The following is a 27,179-nucleotide window of genomic DNA, read 5'->3' on the forward strand; positions in this document are numbered from 1 at the left end:
ACATTTCCAGATCTTTATACGGCTGACGATAGATTTTAGGAAAGGGATATATTGTTTCATCAAAATCTGGCGGGGGATGGAATAGATTGCTCTTTCATTGTCTAAATCTTGGTCTGTATTTCACATGCTGCACAAGAGATTTTAACTTGAAGCAATAGGACAGACCGTGTACGAGGCTGACAAAGCATGGAAACTCTACCCAAGACCTTTTTTCATCTGAATCAATCTCTTTTGAGCAACTTAAAAATTAACAGCTTGACTGAGAAATGAGGTATTTCACTCCATTCGATATCAATTTCACTACCTTTTCTGAAAAATCCGGGTCTAAATGCTGACCCTATTTAAAAAAGCATCAAAGATTCTGAGCTATGATTTAATGCAGCTAAGTGAATGTCTACTCCAAACTGTACCATTTCTCTTTAAGACTAGTATGTTGTCAGTAATGGTTATCTTTAAAATGGAAATACGAATTAAGTGCAATGAGATTATATATAGTTCTACTAAAAAGAGTTTCTAGGAAAAAATGAAGACCAGTGTGTTACTTTTACTAGTAGCATTGCCAAAACTCTTCCCTATGTGGCTATTAGAAAGAACAAAGCTAACATTGTCTTGTTAATATTAAATGCTTCTCCCCAACTGCAAATATGAACTTTAGTTTATTTTATTTAGAAGTACCATCATTCAGTAGTCTGGCAAATTTAGCAGCACTGTAAGCCAGCCGACTGCAAGACATATTCCAAATATCTCTGGAATGGTTTATTCTGGCAAATTCCGCCCCCACCCCCGCCCTTCAGCATTCACTTCTTTCCCTCCTGGGTAGGCTCTCCTAGCTGGGCTTTCCACTAAAAACAATACAGAACAGAATTAAGTTCTGTACTACTTAGCAAGGTTTTAGGTTTCCTCACACACATCAATTCTCTTCTGCACCAAATGGGAGCCTGTCAAAAAACAGCCTCAAACTCAAAACCACAGGGAAATCTGATTTCTCTATTAGCCTTTGTTAATACGAAGGCTTTTTCAATGCACGTGTCATACATCCCTTTCAGAGACTGGGGGACCTCCTCCTTCCACCTCCCAGTTTCCTCCTACTTCTCCTTATAGACATACCGTTGAGGCTCTGAAGCTGCTGAGAGGTCTGGCCAGAACCTGCTTGACTGCCCTGTCAATGTTACTCCTTAATCACCTTAAACAAGAAGCTGCTGATCCAACCAAGGCATTCCCCTCTTTCCTTCACCCTTCCCCAGACTCAAGAATGCGCTCCCCGCACAGCACTAAAAGCCACTACTAGTTCGGAGAAAAGAAAACCCAGGAGCAGCAGATCCCTGCAGGACTGTGCAAAGCTAAGCACCCCAAAGCCATTAGGGCCTGCCTACTCCTCTTACTTAATTGGACAATTCACCACGGTAATACAAATCATAAGCAGCTTTCCTGGCTTAAGTAAATTCTAGTGTGACTGATACTTTAAGGAGGATCTCCCACAAAACTGGAGATGTGTATAAAGGGTTTCTAGCCTTACCTGCCCTGCTGCTGGAGCTGCTGCAGGAGCCGGAGTGGGTGGAGGGACAGCAATTTGAGAAGGTTGCGCAGGTGCCTGTCCTGCTGGCTGAGGTAGTTGAGCCGGAGTCTGTGCTGGAACATGGAGTAAATGACCTGTGGGTTCAGCTGGTGGGAACAGCTACAAAAAACAAGATATTTTAATGAGAAAAGGAATGTCATTGAAAGCAGGTGGCTGGGCATGAAGTGCATGGTGACCCCGCTTGCCAAAGCACAACTGATAAGTTTACTGCCAGCTACATTTCCATCCCCTCAAACCACAAAGTCAGATCAATGTGGGTGTCAAGAGGCTTCAATTTCTCCTTGTTCTGGAAGATGATTCCTCCTCTCCCTCATTATCTCCTGAAATGCTCATCCTCCCTATTACTATGGACAAGAAACTTGTATGGCAGAAGGACTGAATGCTACAAAGTAATACAAACCGAGCTCTTCCCTGGAAGATACAATCACATGCTGTAGTCTCCATTTTCTTGGAACATGAGCATTACTGACGTCTCATTTGCCAAGTCATCGGGTCAACCTCTCACATTGCTTTATTAAAACTGGCTTGTGATTCCTTTCAGAGGGGAAAGGGACACAACACAGGGAAGAATTAAATCTTTGTAGATAATTATCTGCTTCAAAAGAAATATGATTCCAGGTATTAAGATGTCATTCTTAATGACCCGCAGTCCCGCATTCAATTTTGAGGTAATGCAAACAGAGTGCAAGCTCTTCAAAGCATGTAAGAGCAGCATGATTGGGACTGGATGTATAGATTTAATGCTCTAGTCTCTGGCTGACCAAAAATATGGAAAAGAAAGAACCTAATCAGTTCTCCAGGGGAGAAGGATGGGTGAAATGTGAGTTATTGCAATTATAAATTTTCTGACCTCAATTCTGAGATGGCTCCAGGGAATCTCTCTATAGTTGATCAATTTCTCAGTTGCAAGCTGACGTTAGAACAGGATAGGCTAAGCCTGGTCAGAATTCTACAGGACATGCCGGTTTAACATCCCACGTGTGTCAGGAAGGAAATAAGTAATATCTACACACCAAATCAGAAAGCAACCATATGCTAATATCTAAGGTGCACTAATAACATTCTTGTGCAAGATTTGCAGATTGCAAAGAGTTCTGAAGCAAGATTTTAACTGTCATTAAATTCTTGCTCCACTACCAACTATGAAGGACTGCTGAAGGCCTAGCTCAGAGGCTTAGCTGTAGGCTGAGAATAAGTCAGACCAGGTCCTGTAAAATGGGCACTTTGGGTATGTCTACACTGCAATTAAAAACATGTGGCTGGCCTGTGCCAGATGGCTTAGGCTCGCAGGGCTCGGGCTAAGGGGCTGTTTAACTGCAGGGTAGACTTTCGGGCCCCCCTTGTAGGGTCCTAGAGCCCAGGCTCCAGGCCGAGCCCAAATGTCTACACGGCAGTTAAACAGCCTCTTAGCCCGAGCCCACATCAATTGGCACGGGCCAGCTCCGGGTTTTGAATTAGACTAGACAAAGCTGTAGCTCACGAAAGCTTATGCTCAAATAAATTTGTTAGTCTCTAAGGTGCCACAAGTACTCCTTTTCTTTTAGAGTAGACAAACCCTTTGATTGACTTGTTTGGGGGGAAGGGATGTGAAGAACTTGACAGACTCTGAAATAGTGGATTCAACCTCAAAGCTGAAGAGCAGTAACAATCTTCAGGATTTTATCTGACAAGGAAATCATCAGAGAAGATCCCCACAAGGGATATTCCTGGTATATTATTTTTAGAGCAACTAATTTTAGCAACTAATTCACTACACAGATGAGCCTCTGTCACGATAAGCTAAATTGAAAACAACATTCCCTATAAAGCAGCGGTTCTCAAACTGTGGGTCAGGACCCCAAAGTGGGTCACAAACCATTTTAATGGGGTCACCAGAGTCCAAGCCCAACTGTCCGGGATCGAAGCCTGAGGGCTTCAGCCCTGGGTGGTGTGGCTCAGGTTACAGGCCCCCTGACTGGCGTTGAAGCCCTTGGGCCTGGGCCCCTCACACTCAGGGCTGTAGGGTTTGAGCTTTGGCCCCGCCCGTGGTCATGAGGTTCAGGCAGGCTCAGTCTTTGGTCCCCGCTCCTGGGGTCATGTAGTAATTTTTGTTGTCAGAAGGGGGTTGCAGTGCAACGAAGTTTGAGAACCCCTGCTATAAAGGTTTGTTAAAGTTAGTGCTAAGAGGCTCTCTCTAGGTAGTCAATGATTCACCTTCTAGAGAAGGAACTAGCTTCCAAGTCCTGGGATATTATTTTTAGAGGCCAATAAGAACACATTCCTTGCAATATTGGCAATGATTGGGAGTTGTCAAATTCAAAGAGCAACAACTTCCAAAAGGCCCAACTTACCTCAGAATTCTGTAAAGATTCTTTCACTCTGGGAGACTAAAAAACGAAAAAAAGATCAGTTGTTACTATAAGCTGTTTAACAAAACTGAACCTTCTGACTAGCCACGGACTACCTCAATCATGTTAATATTCACTAAATGCACATACACGGGTCTGGTTTGACTGTTATCTACATATTAAAATGCACAATAGCAATCAAACCAGATAATTTCTCAGCAGCCTAGCCATGCTCTATCCCCCGAAAATGCATTGTCATGGCTTGGCTTGGCTTATTACTTACAGTTTCGATTTATACACAGTAGCATATAATAAGAAATGCTGGAGTTGTTTACTGGCAAAGAAATAGAATATTAATGAGGACTACATTGATCTGATTTGGATTTCATTAACAAGCCGAGACAATAAAATCTGTTTTAAAGCCACTCCAACACAGAATCACAGAATATCAGGGTTGGAAGGGACCTCAGGAGGTCATCTAGTCCAACCCCCTGCTCAAAGCAGGACCAATCCCCAACTAACATAACAGTCTGCAAAACAATTAGAATATTAAAGGTGTCATAGGCATTCGATACATTAGAAAGTTGAAGTCATAAGCAATATACACGACAATGAAAAACAATTCCTAAGAACGATAAGGTATTTTTTCCTATCTACAGTTGAAACAATGAACAAATAGTCTTTTATTTTATATTTGGGAAACAATACTACCTTTTCCTATTAGTTACAAATTTCTGTTATGGTTATGCCTAGGACCCTCAAAGGTGTCAGAAAAGAAGTGGAAGAGACAGAGTAAAAGGGAATTATTATTCAAATTAACTAGATTTGGGACACTCTGTGTTAGGTGCTATACAAACATGAGACAATCCCTGCCCCGAAGAATTCATAGCCTAAAACAGTGTTTCTCAACCTTTTTGTGCTGGCGACCCACTTTGGACTTACCCAGATTTGAAAAGGTAGGTAGAGCCCTGCGCGGATACAAAATTTATATCCGTGGATACAGGTATCTACGGTTATAAAGCAGATATCCACGGAGTTGCAGGGCTCTAGCGACAACGAGAGAGACCAGCAGGGCCATGGACCGCAGCGGTGAAAGCAGCAGTATGTTGGGCAGTCGCTTGCAGGAGCCAGTGCCCAGCCTGGGCAGCTCCTCCAGCATGGCTGTTCCACCCCCAGCCCTACACACTAGAGGGGCACCAGGCTCACCAGCAGCTGTCCCTGGTCATGCTTGTGTGCAATCAGCTCCCACGCTCCCAGATAGGAGTCTTGGTCGTCACTAAAGCTCTGAAACTCCGCAAATATCTGCTTTATATCCACGTGGGGCTCTAACACTGAGGGGCTGAAGCCCCCGGGGCTGACAGACGAATCCTCAGCCCCGCCACCAGAGGCTGACAGATGGAGCCCGTAACCCCCCCCAAACTTGTCCCACAATCCCCCTGGAGGTCATGACCCCCGCGTTGAGAAACAAGAGTCTAAAAAATGGGGCTGAGGTTGGGATAATAACGTAATACATGTGGTATTACTGGAAGCAGAGGGTAACAAGGCGACTCTCAGTCCTGGGCCCTCCGTGAACTATCACACTGCCATTTGGATGAGACCCAAAACTGAGATCCTAATCCCTTTTTGGTTGTCAGAGACGCCACCACGTTTTTGGAAGAGTAGATGTTAACCCCCTTATTTTGGCCAAATTGCCACTTCGGGTGATTTAAATTTGGCTTCCTTATATTCCTCATGCAATTTTAACTCGATAAGGTATCTTTACTCCCTGGACTAAGTTGTTCAACAGAATTGCTTCTTTTAAATAGCTGTCGCATTTCATTCTGGATATGACTGCCTTTTAATGTTAACATTTTTTAAATAAAGTGACAGCTTGCAAAGTAAAGCAACAGATATGCAGTTTGGGACCCTGTTGGATGAAAGCTCCTACATAAATGAAATTAATCTTGGATATTTTTCTACTTCCATCTTTAAAGAAAACTAAGCTCATTTAATATTTATAGATGTTTTCTACAAATCTGCTTTCTTATTCACCAGCATTACTTATGCTCACACTTCAACAGCAGACAAACTAATGGCATTTCTATTCATTATTAGAAACGAAAACTAATGAAAATTCCAACTACTATCCCATTGAGCAAACTGGCTCAACTTTTACTTTCTGACAGAGATGCTAATTGAGCGGCTTGATTCCTCTGGAGTTTGAAAATTCAAATTAAAGATAAATCACAATGCACATGCTCTTAAAATGATTTACCTTCCACTATAAAATGAATGCATCAGTGTACAATGGCACCCTGCATGTTCACGCTCACTAGTTAATCACAACACTTCAGTAATTACTTTTGCATTCTTTAAGTGAGCTAATACACTTTAAAAACAAACCCAGAGTTGTGTATAATATGATGATATCCTTAACGTATAATCCTATTTTTTTAATCCTTGTCCTGCCTCTTCCCTTCTTTGTCTTGTTTGTATTCTTATTGCCCTCACCTGCCTTGTGTTTAGATTGTAAGCTTTGGAGAAGGGACCAGGTCTCCATGCAGTGTCTAGCGTACTTTTGAGCTCTCAGACAAACAGTGCTTCTAAGCTACACTGACTCATTTCTTGGGGTATTCAGACTCTTGGAAATGTGCATTTTAGCACAAATGAAGGGCTACAGTAAAGCTGTGTGCTACAGAGAAAAAGGGTCTGTGGGAATAATGCCAAACAATTTTTCTACATCTTGCTCGGGAACATGTCAAGTGAGACTTAATGGTGCGATGGATTTCAGATTTTACCTTTCCACCTGGATTACTCTCTTCTCCTGGCGCCGTCAGCATTTGATCACAGTGGAGGAGTTCCTCCTACACAGTATTCTCTGCAACCGACTGGTCTGCAAATAAGACCTTTGTACTTTCTTTGGAGGAGAGGCTCTGGTAGTACGTTACAAATTGGCCAAAGTCAGTCTCGGATATTTGAAAGTGGTATCTCCAGACACTGTTGCTACCTTCTGGCATTAGTTAGGCTAGTGGCAAGATGAGCATTTTGCTCTTATGTTGTACTGTTAATTTTATTATTAGGTGCCCCTCTGAAATCTCCCACCCAAATATTGACCCAGCCTGACCCTGATTCACTTGTGAGATCTGAATGGACCAGAGTACAAGGAATAACGTGTTCCGTTTTCAAAGAATCTTTAGCTAGTCCAAACATTTGGAATGGAGATTATAAATGAAGGGCTCAATTTTCTCTCACTCAAAATCAAAACAAATAAGCCATGTTTAAAACACAATAGGGGCCAGTGTTAAATCAGGGTATCGTGATTTCAGAGACAAGATATATCGGAACAAAATTTTAATTTTCTCTGAAACAAGGTTTGAAATATCAGCCTCCTTTAAAATTAACCTTATAATTTAAAATATAGGGAGAGAGTATTTTATAGCTGAGAGTGTTCTAGATTAAGATTTTCAGAATTATCTATCTGATATGGTAAAATCATCCGTGGATGAGTAATAACAGTCTGACCACAAAGAGGAAGCTAGTCAAATTTGTAACTGGAAAGCTAACATAAAAACAGAGTTACTGTAACCACCAAGCATATTAGAACAGTGTGTAAAGGTAATATTAACAGGCACCGTTTTTAAAAAATTCCAAGGTTGCGAAAAACATAATTTTGCAGAGACTTAAGGAAATTTCTACACAGATCATAAATAGAAGGGATGTAATGAACCAGAAGATGGAAATGAGAAAGATGAAAGGTTTAAAGGGGCAAATGTTCAAATAACACCCCGAGAGAAAATAACTTTAGGACAAGAGTATTTGAAGAAGTCTCCAAAAGCTCATTCTTTGGCTCTCCTTTGTTAAATCTGACAACCGTTAAAATCCACGTGTTGCTATGAAAGGGAAGAATTACATTCAGAAAACATCTTTGAAGTGGTAGTGTTTGGAATGATGAGCATACATATCATTGAAGATTTAAGATCTACAAAGGATTTAACACTTCAAGTTTTACACCTGTTTTTTTAAACATAAAATATAATATTGTAAAATCCGTAGCTACTCAGGACTTCACGGATGCCACTTGATTGCCCACTGGGGCCATGCAAGTCCATGGCAACTGCTGGGATAGAACTGTTCCACCTGTCCAATCACAAGTCCCAATTACTTGAGCTAAGGGAGAAGGTTGGCTGTGCAAGACCGATGATGCTGTTGAGCAGTGCTGATTCTATCATGTAGGAGGCAGTGATATCAATATCAATCAGTTCAATACAGTACTTAAGACAATGTTACGAAAACAATCTCAGGTAGTTTATACTACTGGAGTTTTAAATTAGCCACAAGAATATCCTGATTCTCTGTTAATCCACTCGCTGGAACCCAAAGGATCTGGATTCATATCCCCAGCTCTACTACAGACTTGTGACTTTTCCAAAGTTGCACACAAGCCCTGTGCCTCAGGACTGCATCGTAAAATAGGGATACCACTACTTCTCCCATCCTGTCTCTCTCAAGTCTGGTTAGACTGTAAACTCTCCGGGACAAGGACTTGTTAGGATATAGATATTCAGGCCTGTCTGTAAAGGCCAAACTCTAAGAATTTAGGTGTATTCTTATCAGTTAGCTAGTTCTAGAGGTATAAAAGAGAGAATCAAAATCACTGACTGTATAAGGCCTTTTCTTACTATGACAATCTGAAGCCCTGTTCTTAGGCAAAGATCTTTGGCTACGCAGCAGAGGCAGCCATAAGCTGCGAAGCAAATTTTGGTCACATCTTTACATTCCAAACTAGTCTCACTGAAATAAGGTGCTATTGGGCTCTTAGGAATACAATCCTGTCCTGATAGTGCCTATCACCTCCAGAGAAAGGGAAGTGCCTAGAAAATGTAAGAGAAACTTAGTTTGATAGCATCCTGCCTGGCAAGAACTCACTGATCAATAGCTGGGATGTGAAATCCTCATTTCTGTGTTGTTCTATCATTGTAGCCCCCCCCATCTCCCTATTGTTTGTCTGTATAATCTCGGTCTGGTTCTGTGATTGTTCCTGTCTGCCGTATAATTAATTTTGCTGGGTGTAAACTAATTAAGGTGGTGGGATATAATTGGTTACATAATCATGTTACAATATGTTAGGATTGGTTAGTTAAATTTCAGTAAAATGATTGCTTAAGGTATAGCTAAACAGAACTCAAGTTTTACTATACAGTCTGCAGTCAATCAGGAAGTTTGGCGGGGGGGGGAGGCAATGGAAACAGGAAATGGGAGTGGGGAATTTGGAATCATGTTTTGCTAAGGGGGGGAATGGGAACAGGGACACAGGTAAGGCTCTGTGGTGCCAGAGCTGGGAAGGGGGACACTAAGGAAGGAAACTGGAATCATGCTTGCTGGAAGTTCACCCCAATAAACATTGAATTGTTTGCACCTTTGGCCTTTGGGTATTGTTGCTCTCTGTTCATGCGAGAAGGACCAGGGAAGTAAGCAGGTGAAGGAATAAGCCCCTAACAGGACTGTCTTACTGTGTATGTGTAACATTTCACACAATGGGGTTCTGAAGACTGCTGGAGCATCTAGGCACTACTGCAATACAAATAATACAACTGTTGCAGAACCCAGAGGCTCACCCTGAGCTGTGAAATTGCTGCTCTGCCTTCCTCACTTTCTTCATCTAGTTCATCATCACTCCACTCCCAGCCACCGTCTTCAGTCTTATGAAGACGCCCACTGGAACCTGGGACCCTCCGGACCTGTTCAGCAGAGAGACAAACCAATGCTGTATGAAGCAGATAATTCTAATGGTCTTTTTTAGGAAAAATGTGTTCAAACATCATCTAAGCTGTCATCCTGGCGTCTAACAGGAACTGATAAGAGATCAGTTAGTTTATATCTAGAGGGCATTAGAATATCACAATGCTAACTAAGAATTAGTCCAAAAAATTTTGAGCACAGTTTTAAGCATAAAAAACTAGCAGAACTGTGACATCCATTGTTAAACAAAGGTGGTCACTGTCCATTTGCATCTTGGTACCTTTTTAGCTCTTTCAGTGATTGTTGGTGCTCTCTGCAACATCTTTTCTTGTAGAAATTCTTTATTCTGGAAAAGAAAAAGATTTTAAGTGTCTAATTCACTCTTCTACTGTTGAAAGTCATTTTATGGCTAAAGCATTTTTTGGCCATAAAAACCACTTTCAATCTAATTTTAATAAAACCAGGAAGACATATGCTGTTTGGGAGCCAACATCGTTCTTTCTAAGAACATCTGCGAGATGTAACAAGAAGCAATCCACCATTCATTCCCTGGGACTGCAGTCAGAATTTCTCTAATATGCATGCTAATCCTATATAACTTTTCATCTGTGATAGATTTCCCACTGCAAAATGATATAGGATTAGCAAGCAAGAAGTGGTATAAAAGAAACTTTGATTTTCCTTAAAATTCAACTGAATCACTGCAAAATCACCCCCCCCCCCCCCCCCAAAAAAAAGGGTACCTTGACTTAAGGCCTAGAACAAGAGAGAAAGAAATACTCTGCCCTGATCCAGTGACAGATTTAAGGTCTGGTATCTTGCAACCCACCCTTTGGGTCTAGAAATGGGAGTTTATACCATTTGGTATGGGAGACGCCCAGCTTTCAAAAGCATACAGCACTTGCTACTAGTTTTGGAGAGCCCTGAAACACTTGACCTTATTTATGGCATAATACAGTAGAACCTCAGATTTACAAACACCTCAGGTATGGCGGTTGTTCGTAACTCTGAACAAAACGTTATGGTTGTTCTTTCAAAAGTTTACAACTGAACATTGACTTAATACAGCTTTGAAACTTTACTATGAAGAAGAAAAATGCTGCTTTTAACCATCTTAATTTAAATGAAATAAGCACAAAAAGTTTCCTTATGTCAATTTTGTTTTAAACTTTCCCTTTATGTTTTTAGTAGTTTATGTTTAACACAGTACTGTACTTGCTTTTTTTTTGGGTCTCTGCTGCTACCTGATTGTGTACTTCCAGTTCCAAATGAGATGTGTGGTTGACCAGTCAGTTCATAACTCTGGTGTTCATAACCCTGAGGGTTCTACTGTACACAGAAAGTCTCCCAGATTGTTTTCAGAGGTTTCTAAGATCTTAGTTAGATTTACTCCCTCTGAGACCTCATCTACACTTTTGCCAGCGTGTAGGGTACATGGAGCTACGTGAGATAGTGAAAGGCAGGCTGCATCTACACTCACTGTGGAGTATAGCTACGCTTGGCAGTGAAAGGCTCTGGCAGAGGGGAGGCAGTGGGAAAAGTCTCCAGCTGACCTGCTGGAGCCTTTCACCACTGCCTCCCTCTGCCAGAGCTCTTCTACTTTACTTGCCTAAGCAGTGCCTCACTGTCTACACAGCTACTTTATATCCGTGCTAGCTGGGCATGGAGTAGCTAACTCTTCACATCACTGCAAAAGTGTAGACATACTTTTAGTTGGCTTTAGAGGTGGAGGGGGAAAAAAAATAAACCCAATGGAAGATGTTAAAAACGCTCCAAGATTTTTAAATAGTCTCTATGAAACACATTTCTGAAACAGAATACATGATTTGATAGCATACAAAGGTTTTATTTCATTAATTTGCAACAAGCAGCTTAACTCAGAGTAGCACTGATTGTAAACAAAACAGCCATTCCAGCTCATACCAGTAAAGCCTTATACCACCCCACATATTTCATGATACATCATATTTCCCTTCCATACAAGTTTTATCATACCTTTGCTTTTGTGAAAAATTTGTGTCTTAATAGCTCTGCTGCTGTTGGTCTATTAACAGAAGAGGGAGAAAAATAGTTATAATTGTTACTTTGAAATGTCAGGTTTCAGAGTAGCAGCCATGTTAGTCTGTATCCGCAAAAAGAAAAGGAGGACTTGGGGCACCTTAGAGACTAACAAATTTATTAGAGCATAAGCTTTCGTGAGCTACAGCTCCCTTCACTGGATGCATACAGCGGAAAATATAGTGGGGAGACTTTATATACACAGAGAACATGAAACAATCTGTATGGTAACACCCATTGTTTCATGTTCTCTGTGTATATAAAATCTCCCCACTATATTTTCCACTGTATGCATCCGGTGAAGTGAGCTGTAGCTCACGAAAGCTTATGCTCTAATAAATATGTTAGTCTCTAAGGTGCCACAAGTACTCCTTTTCTTTTTGAAATATAACTTATCCTTCCAAGCTGCTTGTCTCATTCACCGCAACCTGCCTACAACATGAAACTTTGCCACCTGACTGTTTACCCACAACCCGAGACCCCGAGTCAGCTGGCACGGGCCAGCCGTGGGTGTCTAGTTGCTGTGTAGACATATCCAATAAGGACAGCAAAAGCAATGGCTCTTTTCCAGATGTGATGCACTGCAGTTCACACCTCTGCTTTCAGGCAGATGGTTACTAAATACTAATTGTGCATTAGGTTAGTTATCTTCAGAAAGTGACATATATAGACATTACACATTTAGGAGGTGCACTGATATACCTTTGGTTATCTGCTGGCTCCATTTAGCTGAAACTGGTTTGCGAGCTCTTGTAGATTGTTACTACCTTTGTTTTACTCATCTGCACATTTTCTAGCACAATGGGACCCTGACTGGGGCTTCACGCCCGTACCGTAGAATAAAGACAGAAATAATAATAAATTGGGAACTGCAACGCCATTTGCTTTCTTCCTCCCCCCGCCCCCCGCCCATCACACCCTTAACACTGAACAGATGATCACCTACTTGTAGTGAGAGGATGATTTAAAACTGCTGTATCAGGATATTTTAAAAGGATTTGCATGGATGAGAGAACATGTTATGGGACGTTTACCAATGTTTTATATAGCTGTCCTTAATAAATAGTCCTTATAACCAAATGAGTCAAGATTGCACTAAGAGCCTTCTTATATTTGCAAATTTAAAAACAATGTATATTTTAAAAGCTCCACAGGTAAATACACAGTTCACAACCTATAATTTCTGATGGGCAAAAAACACAGTGCAGCTTGAACCAGAAGCGAGACAAAAATTGCAATTAAGTCTCTGGGAGTACAATACTGAGCTAGTCAGAACCGGTTAATCAGAATGAAAGTTGTGTGTCTTGCCAGTCGTACACAGTATTGAACATTTATCCCTATTTATAAAAAATGACGATGGGCAGGAGAACTTATTGTCAGACACCAGGTCCTCTGCAATCATCTTGGCTCAAAGATTGCAGAGCTAACTAAGACAACTTTTATTTTTAAATTTTGGTGGTAGTTTTACCTTTTTTCAGGGTCTTTCTGTAGGCATGAGGAAATCATCTTTCTAAATGATTTCCCATACTTCTTCAGCATTTCTTTATCTTGGACGCCAGTCTCTAAAGAAGGTGGATCATTCTGTAGTGTCAGCATTAAAACCTGAAAGAATTAAATCCATTGGAAACATCTAGGAAGATCAAAAATTCTTAGAAGTCAGGTCTAGGGAACCCCACACATACAGCAGCCTGATGCATTCTGGGGACACACATCTTTAACATGTTAGGAGTTGAGATACAGGCTTCAAATTGCAAGTAAGGTCAGATCAAGTTTTCAGGTCAGTCACGCCAGCATAATGCAGCCCCAAAGGGAAGAAAAGGGGCACAGCATTTCTGCCAATCATGTTCATTCTATAGACACTGGTCATATGAGACTTTAGATTCAAATGCTCAGTTCAGATTTCTTTGCAGATATCTTAGACTTGTGGGAAAGAGGGAGTTAGAAAGAAATATGGCTAATTATGAATGTAAAAAAGCCCAAGGATAATTCTCTCTCTCACACACACACTCTCTCTCTCGCACTAAGTGGAGGATTTTTTCTATTCCACTCAACAAAACATTCTGAAGGGGAAAAAAAAAAAGATTATTCTTGCCACCATCTTACTCTGTCGCTTCGATACAGGTTTCACCAATTTTAGAAGAGGAACCAGCCTGCAGCATAATTTAAAGGTGTCCACTCTTTTAAAAATGCAGTGGTCCATCAATTCATACAGAATTATACAATCCAATGTAAATGGAGGTTAATATTCCCAAGTCACAAATATGAAAACATAATTACAACTTAAGTGACCTTTATAGTCCAGGATCTGAACTTGGAGTTTGAATATAGTAATCGTAGAACTGAGTGCAGACCACAAAACCTACTGTAAAATGCTTTTAAAATTTCATTATCACATAAGAAAGTATTATTGAAAACAACATCTACTAAATCAGTGAATATTTGTCTCTTGCTTTGCAGACCAGGGGCATTGTTAACATGATCACTGACTGCATTTGGAACAACTCGGTTGTTCAAGGCCTTGTCTGCAAAGGAAAGTTGCACCAGTTTAACTTATTTCAGTTAAACTCGTGCAAACCTCTGGCTAGACTCTTATTTCAATTTAAGACAAGCTTAATTCAGGTTAGCGTCAGTCAATAAGAAATGTGCTTAAATTAAACCAAAATTTGATACTCAAACTGAAATTATAGGCCACAAAAGGCTTTGCACATGTTTAACTGAACAAGTTTAAAAACTGATTTAAATGAAACTGGTGCAACTTCTGTGCACAGACAAGGCATAAGGCAGGTCTCTTTTCAGACTATTTGTCAAACCCATTAAATGTTTCAGTTTTGAATAAAATATAATTGTTTTCTAGAAAACATGCTTGTTCCATTGATGCTAGCTGGTGAAAACCTACCTTTAATTCCTTAGCAATAATCAGGGTAAGTGGTTGCAATTTTTTGCAAGAATTTGAACAATATGCAACAGCAACACAAATCTAAAACACCCTATTTAAAAATCTGGAGTACATGAAACAAGTATTTGAAGAGAAAGGATAGGTCTTCTGCACAGCAAATATCTGACAAAACAATTACCATATTAGTCTGGAGTATGTCTGCATAGCAGTGAAGTCTCCAGGTCCCTTAACCCATAACGCTGTGTAGCAAGGGACAGCTAGTACAGTCACAACACAGCAGACCCGCAATGAAGGGAATTTCCACCCCCTCCCGAGTCCATGTGCTCATTACCTCATTTACTAGAAACAGGTATGTCTGAATATAAGGGCATCTCAACATGTAGAAATAGGTCCTTATTTTCTGAATGTTGAAGTCTTAAAATCCATTGCATCCTATCAACTGAACCACTACGACAGGAGCTGGTTTTCCTTTTTTTAAAATAAAGGTTTTAATACTTAAATTTAAGCGAGGGGTAGAAAGATTTGATGTCTATTATAACAGGAGTTAAAGTATTTTATGTGGTTTAAGCAAGGTTTGTTTTATTCTTTTAATGGTAAAAACTGTGCCTGAATTCCGGATGGATGGATGGATAGATAGATAAGGCTACGAGTCAGTCATGGAGCTCACAGATTCTGTGATTTTAAGAAACCTCTAACTTCCTCAAAATTCCACTAATTCAGCCCCAGGCAGCGGGGCTCAGACTTCAGAGTGAGCCTGAGCCCCGTAGCCAAGCCCCACTGCCCGTAACTTATCTTTGCGGGGCCTCCTGTGGAGTAGGGCCCCAGCCAATTGCCCTGCTTGCTACCCCCTAACACTGGCCCTTTGTACATTTCTGCAATTTTATTGTTTATTGCCTGTGTCCCATCTGTGACTTAATAAAAATACACATGCCAAAATTTTAGCCATATTTTTATTTATTTATATATTATAAATAAATAAAAAAATATAGACACAGATTTTTTTTTTTTTTTTTTTTTTTTTTTTTTTTAAGTAGCACCATGGGGAAATCTGTCTCTCTTGCAGAATCTAAGGTTTTTGCAGGTGGCAGCAGGATAAAAATGGGATTCAAAAAATATCCTGCCCAGGGCTCTAGTTTAGAGCAACAACCCTCCCCAGGCTTCAGTGATGTGCCTTTAAAATGGAAACCTCTGAACTAAACCAACAAAAATACGGTATTACACACAAATCCCAGCTCAGTCCCCATAGTTAAAACTCCCCCAAATAGATATCAGGCAGTTAGAGCTGACAAAAACATACGGTGAAACCTACTACCTCTCTGACAGAATGAACCCAATTACATTTCAGGAATACCCAAGGCTGATGCCCTCAATTCATTTTACACAGGCTACTGACCAGCCACCAGATAGCAACTTCCAGTCTCCAGCTGAGCTAATATTCAAACCAGGAGAAGAATGTAGAGCCTCTTACCTCTATTACTAATCCAATGAGGTATCCAAGCCCCCAGTTAAAAACTCACCTGGAACAACTGGTTCCAGATTTTATGAGTAGGTGAATAGAAGGTAGGAGAGGACTGATTATCTCCTTATACAGGGGTCACTGGATGCCCTATAACCTTTGAACTGCTCGTTTTTCTACAGCTCTAAGAGAAAAGACTGCTATGCGGCTTTTAAAGGATCCAGGTGAGATATCGAGTACTACTCATGAGTATCTGCGCATGGAAGGGTATAGATTTGAACAGTACTATTCTCTATTTTAAGCACAAACACAAAAAAGGAATGTAACGTTTAAAAGGACTTCCCCATAGAGATTATAAAATGTAATTCTGTGAGTCTGATGGTATTTTACAAATATAATCACAAAGGACAGGCAGCTCCTCGACAAGAGGAAAATTGGACTGACCACATTCTTTCAAATAACCTCAGGAAACACTGTTTAATACTGTTTTTTGTCACCACAAGTATTTGAAGATTACCGCTCACCTTCATCGGTGGGTACTTGTGATAAGGAGCTGCCCCAGTAGCCAGCTCTATAGCAGTGATTCCAAAACTCCAGATGTCTGCCTTGAAGTCATAACCTCTGACCTGAAAAGTAACAAGATATTACTCTACATATTTTTCATTATCCCAACTACACCTCTGCCAGCAGGCTTTGAATGGAGCTTGTTAAATGTTTGCATCATTTCTTTACCCTCAAGGACTCTGAAAGACATCTTCCATTAACCTTCGCTGGCATTGCAATTATACCCAGGAAGGAACATGCCTTTCTTTACCTTTCAGTTCCTTCCTGGCTGCAAATCAGAAACCTTAGGTAGAGCAGTCATATCTGAGGAAGACCATATTTGTAGTTTGTACAAGAGTTTTCATATGCCACATTACCAATACAAAGGTTACATCAAGATGGCTACCAGGTATTGGATTCAACCAGGCTTTGGCTTCCATACCAATATGGAAAGTCGGACTGCTTTGGTATGATTGAAATAGTCATAGTAAGGGGATTAATAGACATATGACTGTTTCTGGAGCTGTGCCTAACCAGCTACTTTGTTAAACTAACTGCAAACACGTCCAGTCCTGAAACAGGTTAGCACTCTGCTCTTTGCACTTGGAAGTCCGTGCCAGCCTGGAGTTGAGCCAGGCCACTGACAAACTCCTCATTCCTGCTTATAGAGGCCATTGCTGACATTTAATATTTTGCTTTCCATTAGATTGTCTTTTGGTTTAATGGGTATTAGTTTCCACATTAGATGGGCAGATTTGTTCACTAAAGCCATATAGCACTTAAACCTCCACTATGCAAAGAAAAAAAATTTCATATGCCAATAAGCCTTTTTCCTCATTAATATTACCTAGTGTTTTGGCATCTGAAATGGAAAATTTACTTTATCCACTGAAGGGAAGAGACACTGTGTACTAACTTTAATGAGAACTACAAACCACAAGTGTTTTGCCAAAATGAAATTTTTCACGTTTCCTGCTCTCAAAACAAATGGGAGAAGACTGCTAGAGCTGAGTCAGTGCAAATTTAATACCACTATTGCACTAGGTAAGTTAACAGTTAGTTTAGGAGAAGACACTAATTCTGCTGAAGCTAAAAGTTTTGCACAAACTACCTGTGAGGAACAAGACTATTGTTGCATTTTGAAGAACACTTCCAGATTTCAATTTATGGTTCATCTTGTTCTATATTCATATGGTTAAATTAAATTTGATAAGTTTACTATCCTTCGTTTACCTTGTACTAGTTCCTTAAGTTCTGAAGGTAATTTTCTTTTTGTCCATCTCTAGACACTCCATATCTAGCCTACCTGGGATACTCCAGTTTGATGGGATTTAAGTGAGAGAAACCGTTAGTAGTGATCTCCTTTTACTATGTAAACTTGGCTTTCTTGTATTTATATGATTATATTAGTAGAGAAAAAAAATCTGTAAAGTTTAATAAAATTAAGTTGCATCACACTGTATGTAGCTCATCAATGCTGGAGAATAAATTTAAACTATAATCAAAGACAAAAAACAACATTGAAGCACAGTGTTAGTCTTGTAGTAGGTGCATAAATACATCAATAATTTTCTACCGCCTAATCTATAGCTTCCAATTACAGTACAAAATCCTGCTTGTAAATTGAAGTCATCAGGGAAGTTTTCAAATTCCTATAAATTAGTTTAATATAGCTAATGGCTACCCAAAGGGAAAACAGCTCTTCACCTGAATTTTGATCCAGAATATACCAATAACCTTAATTTGTTTATACTTTATGGATTTAGATCAATGACATTTACCTCTTCAATTTGTGCCAAAAGTTGTTTTCCAGTCAAAATGTGCATAGCATTTAGAGAGATAATGGTGGGATAGGGAAGTTTATCCCAAAATTAAGAAATGGACTTGGGTCAAAAATTCTTTGATATCTACCTTTTCTATTTATTTATAACTCAACATATAATTGGCTCACAGCAACACCTGCTGGAAGAAAATGGGATGGTATAAACAGCCTTTCAAAATAATTTCTTGTAATAATTCCACACTCACAGTCCTTACGAACTCTTGTATCCCCAGAACATCTGTCTCAATAGAAAATACTAGATATATTTATAATTAAGTCTTTTCATTTTAGTTACATTTCCCTCCTGGTTAAAGATCTTTATAACAACTTTATCCTTTCCGCTTTCCCCTTTCTTTGATCAGTTGGTTTTTCATTGATCTAATCCCCTCTCCTCTTTAGTCACAGACATTCTGGACACAATCAGCCTGGAGAAGTCCAATATGGCCCAGCTCAGTAGGGCAACATCATAGAATCACAGGACAGGAAGGGACTTTGAGAGGTCACCTAGTCCAGTTCCCTGCACTCATGGAAGGATTAAGAATTATCTAGACCAGAGGTGGGCAAACTACGGCCCGTGGGCCACATCCGGCCCAAAGGATCACCCTGCCCAGCCCCAGAGCTCCTTGCCCAGGAGACTAGCCCCCAGACCCTCTCCCGCAGCCTTACCTCACTGCGCCGCCGGCGAAATGCTCTGGGCAGCGTGGCTGCAGAGCCCGGCCTGATCTGGTACTCTGTGCTGCGCGGCGCGGCTGCCTGTCCCGGGGGGTGGGGTGGGGGGCGGGTCAGGACGGAGAGGAGGGGTTGGATGGGGTGGAGGGGGCAGTCGGGGCAGGGGTTCCAGGGGTAGTCAGGGGACTGGGTGTCGTCGGGGGGGTGGATGAGGCAGGGGTCCGGGGGGGCAGTCAGGAAGGAGGGGGGGGTTGGATGGGGCAGTTAGGGGCGGGGGGTTCCGGGGCAGTCACAGGACCAAGAACGGGGGGGGGGGGGGTGGACGGGGCAGGAGTCCCGGGGGGGGGCATCAGGGGGTGAGAAGCAGGTGGTGGGGGGGTTGGATAGGCCCGGACCATGCCTGGCTGTTGGGGGAGGCACAGCCTCCCCTAACCAGCCCTCCATACAATTTCCGAAATCCAATGCAGCCCTCAGGCCAAAAAGTTTGCCCGCCCCGATCTAGACCATCTCTGACAGGTGTTTGTCTACCCTGCTGCTCTATCCCTTGTGCCTCCATTTACATAAGGCAACAAGAGCAGACACCACTTCCATTCCCAGCTGATTAGCAGGTCAAGGAAGGAAAGAGAACCCAACATCCTAGAGGCAGCCATTCCTTTCCAAGGGATACAAATGCTAACTAAGACTTCAGTAGGGGTGAAAAATTCGGCAGGGTAATGAATCGTTCCTCCGATCCCATCTCCCGACCCCCAGTTCTCCTCCACACCAGTTACTGACATTTACATTTGTTTTGCCTTGTTGGGAGTAATCTGCACTGCATGTTTAAGGAGAAAACATTCTCTTATCCCTCCCATCATTCCCAATATCCTCCATTTTAATGGAGCAAGTAGCTCCACTGAAACAAACTCTGACAACGGTTGCTGCTTAAGAACAATCTTGGATCTCGAGTAGCCTTTTTTCAGAGGCTAGTTGGGATGACAAAGGGTGCTAGAGAAAAACCTAACACATAGAAGGGCCTGAAATTGTGAGTGCTCAAAGCGCTCTGAAATTTTAGAGAAAGGAGCCTGTACTATACTGAGCAGTATGACTATTAAGCTGTCCTCTGGGACCCTCAGAAAGCCACAGTGGGTGGTATGAGGGCTGAGCCACCACAGTGACCAAAGTTTTCATAAACAAACATCAATGACTTAGCTCACTTGCCATGTACAATTTTCTAATAAGACACTACCAATTAAACAGTTACCTGTTCCATGACTTCTGGTGCCATCCAGCAAGGGGTGCCCACAAAGGTTTTCCTCACTTTATTTCTGGTAATATCACCACCAGTGGCTAAAAATGCACTAACACCGAAGTCTGAAATAGCAAAAAAAGCCTACAGTGAAGAAAACATCCTGAACATGAAGAAAAAAAAAAAAAAAACACAAGAAATCTCAGCTATGCAGCTGATGGTCATGTTTCAGATGGGGAAGTTTCTGAAGGATTAAGAATGATCGACTAAGGCAAAGTAGTCCTTTGACAATGTCCATAACCATGGATACTATTCAATTATATCAAAGAGGTGTGAAGTGCAGTCCACAGAAAGAACAGAATCCTAATTTTTAACAATGGTTTTTGGGCCAGGGTACGAAGGAAGGACTACATACACACTCAACGCACAGCAGATCTCCCACTGACATCAGCGGGAAGTTCGCACAGAGACCAAGGAGAAAATGGTCATTATGTAGTAAGAAACAATAAGAGTTCAGTTAAGTGAGTTATCGTCTCCTTTAGCAACATCCTGGACTTTTATGATCAAAGGCTGGTCTTTCCTCTTCCTCCGCCCCAACTCTTTTTTAGTTTCTCTTTTCTTTCAGTATCTGCATCAGTCTTTTCTTCTCTCTGCAGTAACTCCCCACCCACACAGGTTTTACTCACCTCCTTCCCTATCCCATCAGCTAAAATGATTAGCAATAAATGTTGATGTTAATCCCAAAGCCTAACAACAAGCCTAACAACAACGTAAATATCCCAATCAGAAGAGCAGAGGGCAGGCAGGGAGCTCACATCTATCTACCGTCTCACTGACCGATGTAACTCACTTTAGTCCCAAAGTCACCTGCACTCTAACATGGAGAACGTGTCCCATCACTTTTATTTTGGATATAGATAGTTTTCCAACAATAAACAGTTGAAGCTGAAATTATGGAAAGTTGTTTATACTCAAGGGATGAATCCCACAGGATTTTAGGCTTCCTGAAATAATTTGCATCCCTCATTTAGGTCAGCCAAGTTAAGAGATACCACTCAGCCATTATTTCATTCTGTTTGCAGCCTCAGGAAGACAACATTGCACTGATTAGCGCTCTACTCATTAGGAAGACTCTACACCAGAATTAGGGCGGGAGAGTTAGGTGTTTAAATAAAGGATTAGAACTGGTAAAATGTGAGAAGTGTCACGTGGACCACAACTGTTTCATGCAGGTGGGATGGGAAACACCTTAGTGTTCAATACTGTGCTATCAAGTGAAGTATATTCGGTCAATGACCCATGACTAGGTCACACAACACTTTAATTGGGTACCTGAAGTTCACAAGCTATTACCAATCAATGACAAAAAAGTGCTAAAGTTACTGGAATCAAGAATTGTAACTGTTTCCCACTGAAGTAGGAGGCTATGCAGAGGCAATTTGGGACTGGATGTTGATATCTCTATTGTATTAGTGCTTTAAATAAGTCCTCCCCCGCCACTGTGGTCCAACCTGAACTAGAATTCCTTTGTCAAGCTGAAACATGAGGAATACCTTATTCAAGAAGTACCTCACAATACTACTGTTCTAGTTATTAATTAAATCATGCTTTTAAAGGAAGTTTAAGCAGAGCTTGCAATCACAAAGGTGACATTTTGTGCAACAGATACTGGTGCGGTACAGTGAGTTCATGAAAAGTGACGCTGCCATGCAGGAACAAAGTGTGATACAAGCTCTCTGCTCAGAGTGAGAGGAGCACTTTATAAACAGACATGGTAACACGACAGTCACTGGTCCAAGAGGGAGCCAGGGAGAATTTTTTCATGGGAGGCTTTGGGTGTATGGGCAGAGTAAAGGAAGAGAAAATAACCACAGAAGATGGGAAAGAAATCCTGGCAAGACTGTCCTGATTTGTGCCTCATATCAATGGAAAGATCAAATCAAAATTACCAAAAAATTCAACTGATAATTCTTTAAGGTTGCATTTTTTTTTTTAAAGTCTTCTCCAAGTCCTCACCCCTACTCACTTCCATTTATTCCATAATGCCCCAAAATGCCAATATTCTACTCAGACTGCAGTGCTGGATTGCTGAAGGGGACAGGTCTTGCTGAAGAATTTTGGCTGATGGCTCCAGATGTAACCTCTCTAGCTGATAGCTGGTCGTCCCAGATACAATCTGCACTATTTTTATAATTTTTGTATATAGGCACATTTACACATACAGAGACAGACTTCCTCCAAGCCCTACATACACTTTGGATATCTGGTACCACACCTGCATTAAGCTCCCTTTAGCCCAAAGAATCCCAAATTATTTGACAAACTGGTGTACAAATGATGGGCCTGACCTGCAAGCTCCGACTAGGCGAGATTCCAAGTAACTTCAGTGCGAGTGCATGTAGGGCTTGGAGGATCAGAACCTAAACACAGAATTATTTCACCCACCAGCGAAGGGCAACCAATCATTTCAGACCTGAACAAACAGCACATGGAAGCAATCGCTGATAGTATAATAGAGGAATTGAAAGAGACCATACCCAATTGTAACTACAGGAAGATTTTTTTCCAGGCAAAACAGTTACCACATAACACCAAGGTTAAAAACCATACTCCTATAAAAAGTGACATCTGTTTCATATTCACAAGTTGTCAGGATATGGAGTTCAAGTCTCATTCCGAAGACTGCCCCTCCAGCAGCAGTGCCCTCTAGCGTACAGGTTCAGCAAAGACTCTCAGGAAAGAGCACCACCTTCTCCAGGAGCCTTATTCTAGTCAATCGTAGAATAAGACGACACCCAGTTAAATTAAAGGCACGAACATTAGACTGAAAAGTAAATACTTAACACAATACAAAATTAACCTAACTCACTACAATTAGAAGTGAGAGAACAAGAGCTTTGCAGGATTCAGAAAAGGACTGGCCATTTATATGAGCAACAACATCCATGTGTCTATTCATTAGGATAAGTTTTTCTAAAAAAGGACAAACTCACGCTTCAGGCCCTAAAGCCACGACTACCTGTTGAGGATTCTGCCTCTATTTATGGCTATTTGATACTTGTTTGTCATTTTTTGCACCGTCCTCTGAAGAATCTGGTACTGAATAAAGGTCTAGATGGACCATTACCCTGATCCTGTAAAACAGTCCCTGTGTTTCTACAGAATCACCAAAGGTGCAGTGTCTAAGTTTTCCTTTGAGGCCTCCCATCCAAGTATTGACTAGTTTCATTCCTGATTAACCTGTAAGATCTAATGAGGTTCCAAAACAAGGTTTTCTAAAATTAGGTGTGTTTAGCTGAAGCCTCAGAATTTGTTTAGATAGAAATCATCCTAGTCATTTCAGGTAAAAATGTTCCAGCATCAAAAATAAAAGTCGTTTAATAGCACACACACCACATTTCAGAAAAAGTAAGAATTTTATAAATTCTATCTTGGAATTCTGACAATAAATCCCTTGAGCTCTGCATTTGTCTTGAGGTCACCAGAAAGCCTTGGTGGAATTAAATTGTATTCCATTACATGGCTGATTTAGTCAATGGTTTTCCAATCCATTTACTGATTTCCAATTTTCTGAAATAGCCCACTGTAACAGTGTGCACTAATGCTTTTAAAAAAGAGCGCCTGTTATGTCAATATTTGTAAAAAGCTAAATAAAATGCTGCCCACAAGTTTAAACTTTATTCTTATTGCTGAGGTAGAAGCAGGGAAGCAGCAGTATCATTACACCAGGGTTGGTTCCCCTAACACAGGCTTATGACTGGATTTGTCTGCCGGTATCAAACATGTTGAGAAGGGATGAAATGGAACTTAAGAAATGTTTTCATCAGATAAAATTTTCTAAACTCTGGGAACGTGCATAAAATGTCACAGAATCAGAGGTGCCCTGATAGACAGATACAAAGGACAGATGTAAGGGACGAGATGCATAGTTCTGTGAGTTTGTGCTTTTTTAGAAGAAGGGCAAGTCTAGGCTGCTCATTTCTCCTTTGATTTTAAGTAGTGCTGCTTTTGTGATGAAGAAGTGAACCTGTACAGCTGGAAGTTGCATTCCCAGTTTATTTATTTACAAACCTGGATAAATAAGGTCTTCTCCATGCACAGGCCCCCCGTGCCATCCATAAATAACCTACTAAGACTCCATAGTCAAGAAAATGCTTAACCAAAGACATGGATCTTCCACTATGAAGGTCAGAAAAGTTGAGCTTCAGAAAGCTCTCTGGCAACCCCCAAAAGCTCAACTTTTCTGACCTTCATAGCTGAAGATCCATCTTTTGGTCAAGCATTTTCATGACTACGGAGCTGTAGCAAATGCAAGAGTTCACTGCCATTCATTGAAAAACAAAAACTGGATGGGGAGGCACAAGAACTCCCATACAGTAAATGTCAGCAAAAGACACTAATATTCAGTCCTGGAAGAAGGTGTCCCTAAGGAAGCTTGTTCCCAAACCATGTAGAGTATTGGAAGTTAAGCCAACGTGAACTGTTCTGGCAATGAATGGTAAGTGAATATATTATTTATTGCTGGCACTACCTCACTCTACCAGATCCTGCTGAACCTACACAGTCTTAAAGGTCTTTAGTAGATTTCACTCAGGTGGTCTAATGGCTGTAAGAGACCTGGGTTGCTGTAGACAGGTCTATATTAAGGAGAAGTCAAAATCTGTCCACTAATTGCTGTCTAATCAATGGTACGGGCTACCACTGCTCTTGAGGAATCCAGATGTGATTTAGTGGTCCGAGAGTGCTCCAAAGATTCCAAAATTCTGGCAATGACCCCTCTTGCAAGTCATAATCCAAATCTCAAGTACTTCTGGGATCTGTGGATAAAACTAACTGTGAAGACCATTTCTCTCCATCTGTTCAGGTGCTTCTGTGGAAGCAGTATTGGAATTAGCCCAGTCAGACAGATCTAATCAATAATATTGCAGCAAGATATGTTGAACGTGTTATGCAGAAGTGGGTGAAGTAATATCTATTATTGGACCAACTTCTGTGGGTCAGAAATACAAGCTTATATGGAGCTCACTGCTAAATACAAGGTGGAATAGATTGTTTAGCAAAAGTAGTTAACACATTTCAAGGGACCATTCAAGGCGAAGTGACTAGTCAGAAAGAGGAAGGGGGAGAGTAGAGTAGCTGGAAGGGGTTGTTAGTGGGTTACAGACTGTTGCAATAAACCATAAATCCAGTGTCTCCATTCAATCCATGATTTTTAGTGTCTAGCAAATTTACGAACTTAAGTTCCCAGGCTCATCTATTGGAAAAGTTGTGGAGATTTCCTTTGAGGAGGAGGACTGAGCGGTCAGATACAGAGTGACCACTTTGTGTAAAGTGTTCACCCACAGGTGATATAGTGTTTTTGTCTTTTATCTTTGTCCTGTGTGAATTCATTCAAGAGCATAGTGATTGTCTGGTTATTGGGGCATTTAGTGCACTGGATGTGGTACACCACATACTGTGATAGGGGGCAGGGAGGGAGCATTGGAATCATAGAATATCAGGGTTGGAAGGGACCTCAGGAGGTCATCTAGTCCAACCCCCTGCTCAAAGCAGGACCAATCTCCAACTAAATCAATCATTACCCAGATCCATTCCCACGCCTGGCCCTATCTGCCAGCCCCTCTCCCAGCTGTGGCCTCAGACCCCTTCCCCTTTCTGCACCACCACCACCCTCCGGAGCCACAGCCCTGTTCCCAGCCCCGCAGGGAGAGCAGGGCAGGGGTAAGGCGGGGGGCACGAGGTAAAAAGTTTGCAGACCACTGCCTTACAGCAGTTACATCTAGACCACATCTCCCTAACTGGCTTATGAGAATATCATGTAGGATTGTGTCAAAAGCCTTACTAAAATATAGATATATCACGCCTACTGCTCCCCATCCTCTATCCACTAGGCAAGAACCCCTGCGGGGGGAGAAATAATGTGGATTTGGCATAATTTGTTCTTGGCAAATCCATGCTGACTATTTCTTATAATGCTATTATCCTGTAGCTTCTTACAGACTGTTTAATAATTTGTTCCAATATCTTTCTAGCTATTGAAGTTAGGCTGACTAGTCTATAATTCACCAACTCCTCTTTCCCCCATTTTTTAAAGATAAGTACTACTTTTCCCCTTCCCCAGTGCTCTGGGACCTCACTCTTCCTCCATAAATTCTCAAAGATAATCACGAATGCTTCCATGATTGCTTCAGCTCATTCCTTAAGTTCCCTAGGATGAACTTCATCAGGCTCTGCCAACTTGAAAATATCTAATTTATCTAAACATTCTTTAACCTGTTCTTTCCCCATTTGGGCTTGCGTTCCTTCCCCCTTGCTGTTAATATTAATTGTTTAAGTATCTAGATACAATTAACCTTTTTAATGAAGAATAAATCAAAACAGGCATTAAACACCTCAGCCTTCTTGATGTCATCTGTTAGCTTTCCTGCCCCACTAAGTAGTAGACCTACACTTTCCTTTGTATTTCTCTTTCTCCTATTGTATTTATAAACCACCCCTCCATGCCTTTTATGTCCCTTGCGTGGTGCAACTTACTTTGTGCCTTAGCTTTTCTCGTTTTGTCTCCATATGCTTGCCCTATTTTGTATTCATCCTTCGCACTTGTTTCACTTTTGGCGGGATTCCTCTTTTTATTTTCAGGTCATTAAAGAGTTCCTAATGAAACCATATTGGCCTCTTACTATTCTTCCTATCTTTCCTTTGCATCAGGATTCTTTCCTGTTGAGCCTTTACTACGGTCTCTGAGAAACTACCAACTCTCTTCTACTCCTTTTTCCTTTAGATTCCCTTGGGACCTCACCTATAAGTTCTTGGAGACTGTTAAGGCTGCTTTGTGGAAGTCCATTATCCTTATTCCGCTGCTCTCAATCCTTCCCTTCCTTAGAAAAAT

General features: G+C 41.2%; 1 protein-coding gene across 2 annotated transcripts in view; it reads right to left on the reverse strand.

The window, feature by feature from the left end:
• Positions 1 to 27,179, reverse strand: part of OXSR1 (oxidative stress responsive kinase 1) — a 119,603-nt gene that overhangs the window by 7,970 nt on the left and 84,454 nt on the right. For both annotated transcript variants that reach the window (XM_077808412.1, XM_077808413.1), the window contains 8 exons: positions 20,306 to 20,415; positions 16,556 to 16,657; positions 13,148 to 13,281; positions 11,617 to 11,665; positions 9,902 to 9,967; positions 9,498 to 9,620; positions 3,907 to 3,942; positions 1,517 to 1,675 (listed from right to left, as the gene is read on the reverse strand). In XM_077808412.1, coding sequence (XP_077664538.1) covers positions 1,517 to 1,675; positions 3,907 to 3,942; positions 9,498 to 9,620; positions 9,902 to 9,967; positions 11,617 to 11,665; positions 13,148 to 13,281; positions 16,556 to 16,657; positions 20,306 to 20,415 — 779 coding nt within the window. The remainder of the gene's footprint in view (positions 1 to 1,516; positions 1,676 to 3,906; positions 3,943 to 9,497; positions 9,621 to 9,901; positions 9,968 to 11,616; positions 11,666 to 13,147; positions 13,282 to 16,555; positions 16,658 to 20,305; positions 20,416 to 27,179) is intronic.

The sequence above is a fragment of the Eretmochelys imbricata genome, chromosome 2, assembly GCF_965152235.1.
Source record: "Eretmochelys imbricata isolate rEreImb1 chromosome 2, rEreImb1.hap1, whole genome shotgun sequence".
NCBI lineage: Eukaryota > Metazoa > Chordata > Testudines > Cheloniidae > Eretmochelys > Eretmochelys imbricata.